Source organism: Oryzias melastigma, linkage group LG20 (genome assembly GCF_002922805.2).
Source record: "Oryzias melastigma strain HK-1 linkage group LG20, ASM292280v2, whole genome shotgun sequence".
Taxonomy (NCBI): domain Eukaryota; kingdom Metazoa; phylum Chordata; class Actinopteri; order Beloniformes; family Adrianichthyidae; genus Oryzias; species Oryzias melastigma.
In genome coordinates, this window is record NC_050531.1 from 22,204,972 (window position 1) to 22,218,593 (window position 13,622).

Below are 13,622 nucleotides of genomic sequence, written 5' to 3' on the forward strand. Positions count from 1 at the left end.
AAAAACACGAACCAGTCAGTTCAACTTCAAAACACTCTTTTGCAAAAGGGAGGCGGTGGAGAAGAGAGAACCGGTTAACAGCCTGTCTTCGTCCGACTGCCCACCGCCCCACAATGTACAATAGGCTTTTAATTAACTTTGCAAAGAAAACAGGAACAACACCATATCTGGAGATGGAAAGTTACTGAGCAGATGAAAAAGACCTTGATTTTGAGCACAAGTTCTGACCGTCAGTGTTCATATCAGGAGTTGTCCTTCAGCGGAGACATGCAGGATGAGGGAATAAGGAGCTGAAGCTTAAAAAGCGGTTAGAACTAGTTTGAGCAGACTTTTGCACATTATTGTGGCTAGACTCACTGCACCCCCACAAAAAATATTTTCTAACATTCCCTCCTGTTGGGGGTGCTGGTGAGGCAACTTCAGCTCAACATCATAAGAAATGCAAAACATCAGTAACTAACCTTCTACGTGTCGTAGGATTGGATTCGAAACGTCATAGGAGCATCCCTAAACAATGCTGAACTTGTAGAGGGGGCGAAAACCCTGTGGGAAATTCCCCCTCGGCCCATTTCATGGGTGTGACCACACTGAGGCTACAAGCAGCAACAACAATGATTAGCAAAAGTTTGAGCATTTTTAAGCAACGTAATGGTGAGCATTTTTAAGCCACATGATAGCGAGCATTTTAAGCAGCATATTCTTCGTCTTCCTCCTCAGAGTCATCACCAGATGAACCACCTTCAGCTGCCAGGAGATTAATCATGGCTGGCTGTTGGGTTCTTCAGTGGTTTTGACAATGAGGCGTTGGGTGAGACTCTGGATAAAGGGAATAAGGCAACACCCGCAGGTGGTAAGAATGGCAGTGAAAACAGCAATAGAGACCAAATTAGAAGAGAAACGGGGTCTTGTACGCCAAAAACATGTTCAACCAGCTGTCTCACATGGAAGTGTCAACACCTGAATGTTCTTTCATCTTGTTAGTCAGGCTACGCAGACCTTCAACAGCGCAAGTGAGGCTCCCTTCTGCAGCCGTGTTGTTTGGAATGAACGTACAACACTCAGCTCCAAAGAGAACACAGACTCCGCCTTTCTCAGCCAGGACCATGTCAATGGCGATGCGGTTTTGACAAGCCATAAGGGATATGGCTGCAAGTTGCTCGTGGACAGCTTCAGCCAGCTTGGGTCCAGTTACTGAGGCTTTGGCACCCCCTTCGCAGGGGGACAATCAGGCGGCCTCATCGATTCTTAGGCAGATGAGCGGTGTCAGGAGCTGAGACTAACTCTATGAGTCTGCATTTTCTAACAAAGATGAAACTTTGGTTGGTGATTTTATGGTTTATGTACTATTCAGTATGATACACAGCTTATAATTTATAAGCTACAATCAAAACAGTGAAATAAAGAAAAACGAACGTTAAACAAACAATAAAGTCCAAAGCACATAACCTCAGAGTGAAATCTATTTCTACAGAGTAAATCCTCATCTAAAAATGTCGACAGCATGCTCCTCTTGTTGTTTCAAACTGCTGCATCGGTACATTCCATTGAGGAAAACAACAGTAGGACAATGATTGGTACATTGTTGAATTGTAAAGTAGGTGTTAAAAGGTCTTCACGGACCCATTGATGAAGTCTGCTCCTATTGGCTACCCGTCATCTGTCAATCAAACCCCCCAGACGTTCGACGTCAGACCCACAAACACTTATTGAGCCATCTGATTGGTCAATTTATAACTCTAATAACTTGTGATAATGGAAAAAAATCTTTAAAAAAAATTAGGATTAGAAAAAAGAAGTTAATCAGAAAGCAGCAGAGGAAGAATGATTATTCTGACATATAAAATGACTGAGAAATAACTGTCTGTTTCTCAATGGAAGTCAATGGGACTTTGGCCTTTTTGGAACCCAGTGGTACTTCCTATATGGAACACGGAAGGAGGGGGGCTTGCTCAGTCCAGTTCTTATATACAGTCAATGGTCCGGAATGCAGAAGAAAACAAACTCTACTGCATTTAAAGGCAGAAGTTTGATTGTGATTGGCTGTGAAGAAAGTGAGTGCTTCAGCTATTGGCTCCCAATGCATACCAATTGATGACGTGGAGAGTGAGGATGAACACCTGCATGCATGAGGGAAATAATAATAATATCTTCCTTATTGAAATTGCTCTAAGCTTCACATGTTGAGGATGCTCTCCAGCAGATTATTTCTTATTAAAATATTTATATAGAAGTGAAATTTTTAACCACAATAAGAGCTACTGAACGGACAATCAGCTTTGTTATTAAATTAATTTTATTTAGTTAAAAAAATTAATGTCTTTAATAAGTCGGTAATGACTGCATTGAAAATGATATCGTGTCTATTTTTAGACACTGACGGTGTACGGTATTGCCTTAATACTGCACACCATCAGTGTCTAATACAGTACAAGCCTACTGTAAATTCATTCTACAGAAAAGGAAAGTTCAGCTTTTTCTATGTGGTTTATTTGAGACAGGGAGAAACCAGAACATTTCAGCTTCAGCTCTGAACTTACTGCCTTTTGATTCACAAGCTTCCTGTTTATGTTTGCTGTGGGTCAGGGTTTCAGTCTGACTGACTGATGCCTTTGCTCCCCAGTCAAAAAGGATTTCAGCAAAGGACGCCCTGGCCCACCCGTACCTGGATGAGGGCCGCCTGCGCTACCACACCTGCATGTGCAAATGCTGCTACACCACGTCCTCTGGCCGTGTTTACACCAGCGACTTCGAGCCCGTCACCAACGCCAAGTTCGACGACGGCTTTGAGAAGAACCTGACCTCTGTTAGACAGGTCAAAGGTAAAGCTCGCCGCCCCTCCCAGCTGCCCGAGGTGTGACCTTTGTATGAGACGTTCTGTTTGGTCCTGTTGGTGGTCCTCAGCCCTTCATCACAGCAAGGCTCTGCAGTGTCTGCAGCTTCTGTCACCTTCACAGTTCAAAGATGCATTACGGGATATGACTTGTGCTTCAAGGGCACTGAAAATTAACTGCCATGATAGTCTAAACCAGGGGTCTGTAACCTCTGGAGACACTGGTGGCTCTTTTATTCCTTTATTGTGACTCTTTGTCTCTAAAGGCAAATGCAAACCCTTTGAAAAAATAACAGCTTAGTTAATTATTTGTAGGGCTGGGTAAATAAAATCGATAAATCGATTTGAATTGATTTAAACTTGACAGATCAACAATCTATTAATAAAAATATAGATCAATTTAGCACATAAGGCTAAAGTCTGCTAGCTTGATGCTAACTTTTTAATGGAATTTCCCATAGGACGGCTAATGCTAACGGTCGGTTGACCTAAACATACATTGTTGAATGAATGAACATCTTTACAAACTCACAGACAGGAATTTTTCAAACTCTTTCAAAATTTTTCAAAATCTTTTTAAAGTAAATATTTGTGATCTAAAACAAAGTTTATTTTTGCCATTTTTTGCTCATTTCTTGCTTCTTCTTCTGGAATAAGGTGTACTTCTATAGCATGATCGCCACCTAGTGGTCAAACTGAAACGTCCTCCAGGAGAAGAGAATAATGTTTACAGTGTTAATGATCTGAACATTTTAGTTAGAGCTTCTTCTTTATGTAGCTAAATCGGGGCCAATATTATGTGAAACAGAAATAAAATATTTTGAAAAAAATATTAATGTTTGGCCGAAAAAAAATAGGTCTCAAAACTCTAAATTTCAATTTCAACATTTTTTTTTTCTGTTTCAAATCTTTTTTTCAGTCTCAAATGTTTTTTTCAGTTTCAAAACTTTTTTTTCTCCGTTGATGAATCTGAAACTTTCAGTTACAAAACTTTTGGCCCTCTTGTGGTGCGTTGGGGCGGGGCTAAGACGAGGACCAATCAAAATCGATGAGGGGGGAACTTCAGTCCCGGTGCGTTCACTGACTCTGATAAGTGAGAACTGTAATAATTACTGTCAGAAAATGTCTGTTTAGTCTGCCCTGTCATAGTCTGAAGTTGTCCCAAGACGGGTGTAAAAATCAGAGTTTTATCGCGTACAAACCGCGCGTCCAACACTCTGTTCTAGTCCGTTCAAAGCGCCATCTTGTTGTGTTCAGTATAGGGTTCTCCGGCTGCAGCCTCACGGACTTCAGCGGAGCTCGTTCAATACGCCGGGAGAGACCCGAGTGGGAGCAGCCTGCTCTCGTCCTGATCTGTCATCTTCCTTATGCTTGCATAAAACGGTTCTGTGGGTCGCTCTTATTAAACCTACAGAACCCAATGTCAAAACCGCGTGTGACCGGTAAACACTGTACATAGCGCTTCGCCGCCGCGATTGCGGGAGTCACTGCTCACTCCTGACTGCAGTGTGTGTTTTGGGGTGACTGGGCTGCTGCGGGACCTCGAGCTGTGGGACCTCGAGCTGTGGGACCTTGAGCTGTGGGACCTCGAGCTGCGGGACCTCGAGCTGTGGGACCTCGAGCTGCGGGACTTCGAGCTGTGGGACCTCGAGCTGCAGGACCTCGAGCTGTGAGACCTCAAGCTGCGGGACCTCGAGCTGCGGGACCTCGAGCTGCGGGACTTCGCGCTGCCGGACCTCGCGCTGCAGCTCCCACGGAGGTGATGGGTGTTCCCATTAGGTCAGAGCTCCCTAACGTCGGAGCCGCGCACCGGCGCCCCCCCTTTCACCAAATACCGGCAGCCTCCTGCTTTCGTCTCACATCAGCTAACCCCCCACCCACCTTCGCCAAACACCGGCGCCACCCCCTGTTTTCAGCGGCTACCGGAGGCTCGCCCCTCTTTCGTAGCAAACCCGCACCGCACAGTGAATTGGCTGCTGGCTGCCTGTCAAACATGTAATCCTGCATGGATGCTGTTGGTTTATTTATTGTGAAGAGTTCCACAAAAACCTGCTCCCGCTCGGGTCTCTCCCGGCGTATTGAACGAGCTCCGCTGAAGTCCGTGAGGCTGCAGCCGGAGAACCCTATACTGAACACAACAAGATGGCGCTTTGAACGGACTAGAACAGAGTGTTGGACGCGCGGTTTGTACGCGATAAAACTCTGATTTTTACACCCGTCTTGGGACAGCTTCAGACTATGACAGGGCAGACTAAACAGACATTTTCTGACAGTAATTATTACAGTTCTCACTTATCAGAGTCAGTGAACGCACCGGGACTGAAGTTCCCCCCTCATCGATTTTGATTGGTCCTCATCTTAGCCCCGCCCCAACGCACCAGAAGAGGGCCAAAAGTTTTGTAACTGAAAGTTTCAGATTCATAAACGGAGAAAAAAAAGTTTTGTAACTGAAAAAAAGATTTGAAACTAAAAAAAAAGATTTGAAACTGAAAAAAAGTTTTGAAATTTTGAGTTTTGAGACCTATTTTTTCAGCCAAACATTAAAATTTTTTTCAAAATATTTTAGTTCCATACTCCTCACTGATACATTTACAGTATATGAACTGGATCAGATTAATATGAATATATTAAAAACATATAGTAGAATATTAATGTATTTCTAAACAAATGTGTATAAATGTGTAAACTGTGTAAACTTAAAATCAATCTGTATCGAATTTAATTTAGTGCATCAAAAGAATCGGAAAAGAAAAATCGGAATCAAATCAATTCAGGCTCTTTTCAAACTAATAGAATTGTTGTCAATACCATCCCTAGTTATTTGACACATATTTTATTTTGAAATAGATCCGTATATGCTGCTGACTTAAGTAAAATTGATCAAAATTGTTATATATAGAAAATATAACAGTGGGTTAATTAAATTATTGCAAACATTTAAAGGCTACATTTAGAAATAACAGGCTTGTTGGCCAGACAAATAAGAAAAAGTGTATTTTTCCAAACAGTAAAGAGGAACTGGAGCAATTGGCTCTTTCAATATGAAAGGTTGAAGAACAATGAGTTTAAGACTCAGACTCTAATAGTTTACTCCTACGACATCACAGTAGCAGTGTTTATGAAGAGAAGAAGAAATACTTCTTTGAAGTGCAAGAAAGTGTTTTCCTTTTCAAGTCTGTATGTGGAGCGGACAGCAGCAGCCTTTATTGACCTCTCAGCAGAGGTTCTGGTAATAGAGGCTGGAGTCGTCTTACTGTGGTCAACAGGGGAGAGCATCTCTGAACCTGGAGGGGCTGAAGCTGATGGATTCCAGCTTGAGCTTTGACTCAATGTTTTGTTCTTCACAGAAATCATCCACCAGTTTGTACTGGAGCAGCAGAAGGGCAGCCGAGTGCCGCTGTGCATCAACCCTCAGTCTGCTGCTTTCAAAAGCTTCATCAGGTAAGAGCCTTCGCTTCAACTGGACCAGAGGCTTCGCTTTCAGGTTGCAGTGAAACCTCCAGAAGGAGCTTGGGATCAAGCTTTCAGTTTAAATAACCTCCACTGCAAGGGGAAAGTGTGAAGTTAGTTAATGACAGAAAAAAAGTCATCATTTGATCAGTTTATTCATGTTTGAGGGGGGGGGGGTCATGAAGACTTAAAACCGTAAACTCCAACTATATTTGTATAAAGACCATAAAGGAATCTGAGATCTTAAAGTGAGAAACAAGACTTGCTGCAGATGAAGGCCGAATTCTTTCCCTACCCCATTTGGTTTAGTTTTAGTTTTTTTTCTGCGTCCTGGTGTGCCATGGAGGAGAAACTCGTGTCTTCTCCTGGTGTTCTCTTTAGTTTACATTTGAATGTCAATAAAGACTTTTTGTTTTAGTGAGACCTTTCCAAAGGTCACACTGTATATTTGAGTGCTTGCAGCTCCATGCTAACTGATCGGTGAGTATTGATGATGTCATCAAGTGGGAGTGTCATCTGAAATAAAAGCCATGAGCTGTCTGAATTCCTTCCTTACTCACTGTTCAGTGCAGTCACAATTTTCTAGTGCTGTCCAAAGCTGCAATTCCACAATGGAGTGCACTAGAAATTTCCCAGTGGTCTTTACGAAAAACGAGCGCGCATCAATGCTCACTACATTGGCCAATATAAAGCACAATGCATTGCAGTCGAACAATTTTTGCAAAAAAAAAAAAAAAAAAAAATTAATTTAATTTTAATAATGCATTCACATTTTCATCATCAGAACACAGTGGATCCACAAACAGAAACTGTGAAATGTTTGTATTGATTAGATTTTCCCTCTGTGAAATCAGTGGAGTCATATCCTGTGTGCAAAACAAAAGAAAAATGGTGAGCATAGAGAATTGCTTTTAAAATCCAGGAACTAGATATTCCTGCACTATATAGTTTTTAGTAGTGAGTGATTAGGGGGAAATTCAGACATGGCCTTTATTTTTCCATAACTCTATTTGGAGGGCTAAATGTAGGGTAAGGGAGGAGAAAAATTCTGATTCAGTCAAAGATGAGATATTTTGCAGCCGTCAGAATATTCCTTGAACTTCCCCAAAGAAACTTTCTTGATAGTGTTTTAAATAAAGCATCACTTCAGTTTGACTGAAGTTATTAGGAAAAATCGTCTTTTCTTTTGTCATTTGAACCACAGTTTGATAGCAAAGATGTCCGCAGCATAAAAAGCTGTGCAGTCAGATCTTCCGATCACTCGTTAGTCCATGAGGAGACTTGTGGGTTGACGGGAACACGCATGTCCAGCATCATGGGGAAAGGTCCAGGACTTTGACTGAGGCTGACATCACCTACACAAAATTGTTAACTTCCAGCTCCAACCAAATAAAGAGGACTCAGTTACCATTCTTTTACTACGCAGAAGCCCCCATGTTGTAGCCAGAACACATCGTTAGGCGTAATTGGTCAGTCATTGTTTCTATGGCGACCACTTTCACCTGTCAGGAGTGGCCATTCCCCACCAGTTGAAAGCGGGATATACAAAATCTGTCAAATACCTTGAACATTCAACATGAGACCACATGCTTTTACTGAGACATCTGATTGGTCCATCAATGACTTGAAGAACCTGCCACAGTTCTCCAAGATTCTCGAGAAACTATTTATCTCTCGCTTAGAAACATTTATTGCTAAGCATTCAACAATCAATGAAGGCCAATATGACTTCAGAGCAACACGAACCACCTCAATGGCTGTAATTGATGCCGTTGAAGATATCGCAAAAGCACTGGATGATAAAAAATATGCAGCAGGAATATTTATAGATTTTAAAAAAACATTCGATACAATAAACCATAAAATTTTGCTAGATAAAATAGAACGTTATGGGATTAGAGGAATGGCAGGGAAATGGGTAAGAAGCTATTTAACTGGAAGAAATCAATATGTCACCATAGATCAGTACAAATCTTCCAACCTCAGCATTACATGTGGGGTCCCTCAGGGCTCTGTATTAGGACCTAAATTATTTAGCCTGTACGTTAACGACATATTTAACGTATCAAACTTATTGAAGCTTGTGTTATATGCAGACGACACAAATATATTTTATAGTAATGATAGTTATGATAATCTAATTACTAACATTAATGAGGAACTGCAAACTAAAAAAATGGATCGATAGCAACAAATTATCATTAAACTTAAGCAAAACAAAAGTTATAATATTTGGCAATTATAAAGAAAATCCCAATCAACAAATAATCGAAAAAGTTCAGGACAAAAAAAAAATTTAGGATTAATAATTGATTCCAAACTATCTTGGAAATCGCACATAAGACACTTAAAAATGAAAGTTTCAAAAAATTTCTCAATAATCAATAAATATAAATATAATCTTGACCAAAACACACTTTGTATATTGTATTGCTCATTAATTCTTCCTTACCTAACATACTGTAATGAAGTTTGGGGAAATAATTACCAAACCTCAGTACACCCTCTATACATGTTACAAAAACGAGCAGTTAGGATTATTCACAAAGTAGGATACCTGGAACACACTAATCAACTTTTCATACAGTACAAGTTACTAAAATTGCATGATTTTATAAATTATCAAACAGCCCAAAAACTATATAAAGCACATAAAATGTATTACCATACAACATTCAAAAACTATTTATACTGAGAGACGATTCCCATAAATTACGTGGAACAGGAAAATTTCAACAACCTTTCATACGATCAAAAGGGAGATAATTCTGTGTGTCAGTATGTGGAGTAAAACTGTGGAACAATTTGGGTTTGGAACAAAAACAATGCAGTAATATATACTTGTTTAAAAAAAGTTCTAAATGTATAACATGGGAAAAATACAAAAAATACTGATGTATGTATAATAATATGTATAAAATATACATTAAAAATTAGATAAAATACTTTGTTTAATGAAAGAAAAAATAAGTATGTTTGATTGTGTTGTATAAATATTATGGTTATTATTCTATGTAAACTGTACTTTCTGTTGATAAAGAACATAGTAATGAACCTTAACTTATGATTTTTGTTAGAAGTTGTCCGTAATGTAATCATTTATTATAATGAATTAAGAGGCAGGCCTCAATAATGCTGCTGCCTGCCACCTTTCAAACATGGATATAAGACATAGCATACCCATTGACACTTGTGATCATGCAGATGTGACTGTAACATATAACTATATGTATAAATTAACATGTTTGAATAAACTACAGATCGACAGCTCGAACTTGTGATAAAGAAACAAATCATAAAAAAAGAGGATTATCAAGAATGTTCAAATGATTTTAAGAGTAAGAATGGTTATTCTAACAAATAGAATGACTAAGTAGCAGCTGATTTTGGCCTCTTGGAGTCAGAAGGTACTTCCTGTTTGGAACGCCAGGGGGCGGGGTCACCAATACAGTGAGTGGTTCATGCTGGATGAGGTCTGATTGTGGTCTGTCTGTCCACAGCTCCACAGTGGCGCAGCCCTCAGAGATGCCTCCATCACCGCTGGTGTGGGAGTGAGCGCTACAGCCGCTCCTCCTCCTCCCTCCCTGCAGACCGACTTCTGACCAAAAGCAAGGACGCTTGGAAGCATCGTCTGACTCTACGTAGCATTTCACTGGAGAGCGAGACTCACAGTCTGCTGTGTCTCAGCGGACACACGAAGAAAGCCACTGAAACCCGCTTCCTGCTGTGAATGGCCAGACTGGCTCTGCTGAGAGCAGACGGGTTTGGTTGACCAAAGGAGAGAGGTTTGCAGGTTCAACACACTTCTCCTGTAGAAATCCAGACCTTCCTGTTCTCCTCTTACAAGCTGCTGGTTTTCTACCTTTTCACTATTTTTCAGTCCAGTCCTCCTTCCTGAGCCTCTGTTTGAAAATAGCTGAGGTCACTCTGGCAGACAACAAAAACACCCATCAGTCTTAGCACCCCCCACAGTGGAGATGGTGAGGACTGGGCTGAAAACAGTTGAAGGACCAGAAAGTGTCCAAACTCTGAAGAGTGGAGGATTCTTGATGGATCAGGATGAAATCTGCATCCTCGGAGGAGACCTGTAAAGAACTGGATGTGGACTGTCTGACTACTGTTTTATGATACACACGTATAGATATATAAATATATATAAATATAATTCTATCTGAAAACCCTCCCAAAGTGAGCTCCCCTAGAGTTGGACTGTCTGCGTCTGCTGCAGTGGTTCTGTACCCTTCTTCTGAAGACAATCGATTGTAACTTTGTGCTGGTAGGTGCTACTGAATCCCTATTTTATTAAAAGGTTATCTTAGGTACGTCCAAGTTTTTGTTGGCAGGTGGTGCCCCCCTGTGGTGCATGTTCACGTCACGGCGTGCTTCAGTAACGCTGAGCAGATGGACTCTGCCGCGCTCTCAGAGCTCCTCTGGGTGTGTGTGTGGGGGGGGGTGCATCCCCAGCAGCGTCTGAACCCTCCAAATGATCTTCGGACACATGAGACAAGGAGGCCACCCCGCTTTACCGAGAGGAATGACCTCCTATCCCTTTGGGAGCCAGACGGGTCCAAATCCTCTGTGTTTGCAGAATCTGCACCCTGAGGCCAGGTCCGTTCATCATCCTCACCTGCAGGGGAGCAAGTCACGTGTCGCCCCGCTCTCGAGGTCGTGGTTCTGCTTCTCATCCGTGCACAGCGGTCTCACCGATGTGGGTCACACACGGGTCCGTCTCAGCAGCCGGGCCTCGGGGAAGAACCTGCGTGAGTGCATTCCTGCAGAGGGACAGCATATCCCGGAGGGGGGCTTGTTCTGCTGCTCTCTACCTCCCGATCCAGTGACCCGGTTCTGTTTACCTCCACTCACACGTTTCCAGCTTTTTTACTGATAGAATAGAACTTCCTGCAGCTTTTCAGTCTGTCCTGTTTGTATTACGATGCGGCTGTCCCGACTGTTAGCTCCCATTTTGACCCGTCAGACCCTCGGGGGAGGGGGGAGTGCTGGCTCCACCTTCAGCTGTGTTGGGGCCCACAGCCAGTTCCGACAGCTGCATGCAGCCAGTCATCTGCAGCCCGGTTTGTCTTACTGTGCTTCTGGAGTACGCCAGTTCCCTCATGATCTGACCCCCTGCCCCCCAGTTCAGGGGTTTGAAGGGGTCCGATGCATCTCTGGTTTCGTCACGCCTTCATTCGCTCAGCAGGTCAGGTGTTAAAACTTTGGTCCCTTGATTTCTGTCAGAATCCTAAAAGTTAAATCATCTGTGTTGCATAGAAAAGGCTTCTTGTGGAGCTCTTTCTCCGAAAACCAAGTCTGATTCGCCTTAAGAACTTTAAAAGATCATTTATATTTACCCAAACAGATCTCCTCTGCCCCTCCAATATAAGAACCGGATTGAAAAGAGAACTACTTTCCCAGACAAACTGGTTCCCCTTTTGAATAGAACTAACATCATGTGACCAGGTACCCTTTTTGTGTTAATTTTTTCCTGTCTTTTCGAATCATTTCCTACAATGGAGTCAGATGATTGATCTGTTCAGAATTGTAGCTTGTTTCATGAAGAACACGAACACAAACCGGATCTTCATCTGGGTTTTCCTTGCAGACTCAAGTTTAGCTGATGAGCAAGTCTTGGTCTTTTAATGTGACCTTATTTCATGAGAAAAAAAGGAAACTTTGAGAAGGTACTGGGGGATACAGTCATGTAAACAGTATTTGTTGAGGAAGCTAGTCATCGAGGTTGTTTTGGATGCAGTTACCTGACCTGCAGTAACTCTGCAGCTGCAGCATCTGCAGGATAAGCACGTCCTGTTTTTGTGGGACAAATGCAGCCTTCAGGTATAGATGTGGGCGGGGTCATTTGTCATGTGACTATCATCACCTCATTGCAAAATAGCCTAAAATTCCTCAATAAACCAAATTAGTCAAAAACGTTAGCCTGTTGCTAAAATAGAAGCTAAACTCTAAATTTCCTAAAAGAAACCTCAGTTAAAACCTCAATTTTCTAGCATAATGCTAATATAACAGTGAACCTGACCCCGGGCTCCAACGGCAACCATTCCAGCTCAGATGCGACGCAGGAGCGGTCTAGCTACGACAGATGACTTCCATTGATCCCGGGATGGTTGCAGCCACAGGCTCTGCTGGAGACCTCGTGAAACTCCGAACTCACAAAAGTTCACGTGATAACCCGCCATTTCTTACCATTTAGGTCATTGATAGACCCAACTTCACAAAAAGTGCTGCGACTCAGCTCCGGGGAGAATTTGAACCCAATGAAACAGATTCGGAGCGCCAGAGAGGCCAGATTTCAGAGGTCGGACATGATCGCATGCAGTGGAGGTTTATCTCCCACTTTTAAAGTTACGCTAAGGCTTCAGGAGTCACACTGAACCGTAACGCTTGCCGTGGAAGCTTGGGGTGACCACAGCTTGATGGTGAGGATGCTGGACCACAGCTTGATGTCTGAAGACAGCAGACAGCCAGCAAGACATTCAAAGTCAGGTCTGGAGTTGCTGCTGTGCTTTTCAGATGAACCGGTCTTCGCTGCTTCCTTGTGATGGAGCACACCTGCTCCAGGTATCAGCTGTTGGTAGGAAAGGTATTCTGAAAACAAGTAGGTGCAGAGTTGGACGCCACACAGGATGTTTGAGCTCTGGACCTGAACCAGCTTTCAGTCCTCATCCCTTCATGATCGTTTAGGGGATCAAACTGAGATGAGTTCTGAAGGCTGTGGTCTTGGTCCTGCACAAGCACGAGGGCCAAAGAGGACCTGGGGTGCTGCCTGTTGACTGGATGGGAACTTCTCAGGAAAGCTCTCAGCTGACGGTGGAAGAGCGGCTCCCCCTCCCCCCTCCTAATGAAGTTTTTGTGTAGATATGGCACTTTCTGATGTTTCCTCTGTGTTGGTTGGAAGTCTAGTTTCGGGTCTGCAAGCTGACGCGGCTCTGCTGCGGGCCTCTAGGACCCGGGTATGTGTGGGCCTGGAGTCTGCGGTAGCCAAATAGAACAAACATGTCTGTGCTCCAGCTCTGTACTTCTCTGACCGACTGCAGGGTGAAACAATAAATGTGACTTTGGACGAACGCGGCTCCCAGTGTGGTTGGTCTTCCTTAAGACAAAGCAAACCTCAAACCCTCAACCTGGACCAGGACTGAACACCTGGTGACGCTCTATGCATGTGTAACACCACAAACACTTGGAACATTTAATGTGAAAAAGTAGTACAGATGATTACATAGCATGAAGAAGTCTGGGAGTGGACGGAGTCTGGGTTCAGTTAACCCTTTAACACCGGATCTCCAGTGTTTATCTTCTTTGATTTACTGCCGTTTTTTAATTGTCAGCA

At 42.7% G+C, this 13,622-nt stretch overlaps 1 protein-coding gene across 2 annotated transcripts in view; it reads left to right on the forward strand.

Moving 5' to 3' along the window:
* nlk2 (nemo-like kinase, type 2) overlaps positions 1-13,359 on the forward strand; it is a 74,145-nt gene extending 60,786 nt beyond the window's left edge. For both annotated transcript variants that reach the window (XM_024279711.2, XM_024279712.2), the window contains 3 exons: positions 2,621-2,819; positions 6,178-6,271; positions 9,781-13,359. In XM_024279711.2, coding sequence (XP_024135479.1) covers positions 2,621-2,819; positions 6,178-6,271; positions 9,781-9,835 — 348 coding nt within the window. In that variant the 3' untranslated portion in view covers positions 9,836-13,359. The remainder of the gene's footprint in view (positions 1-2,620; positions 2,820-6,177; positions 6,272-9,780) is intronic.
* The last annotated feature ends 263 nt before the right edge of the window (positions 13,360-13,622 follow it).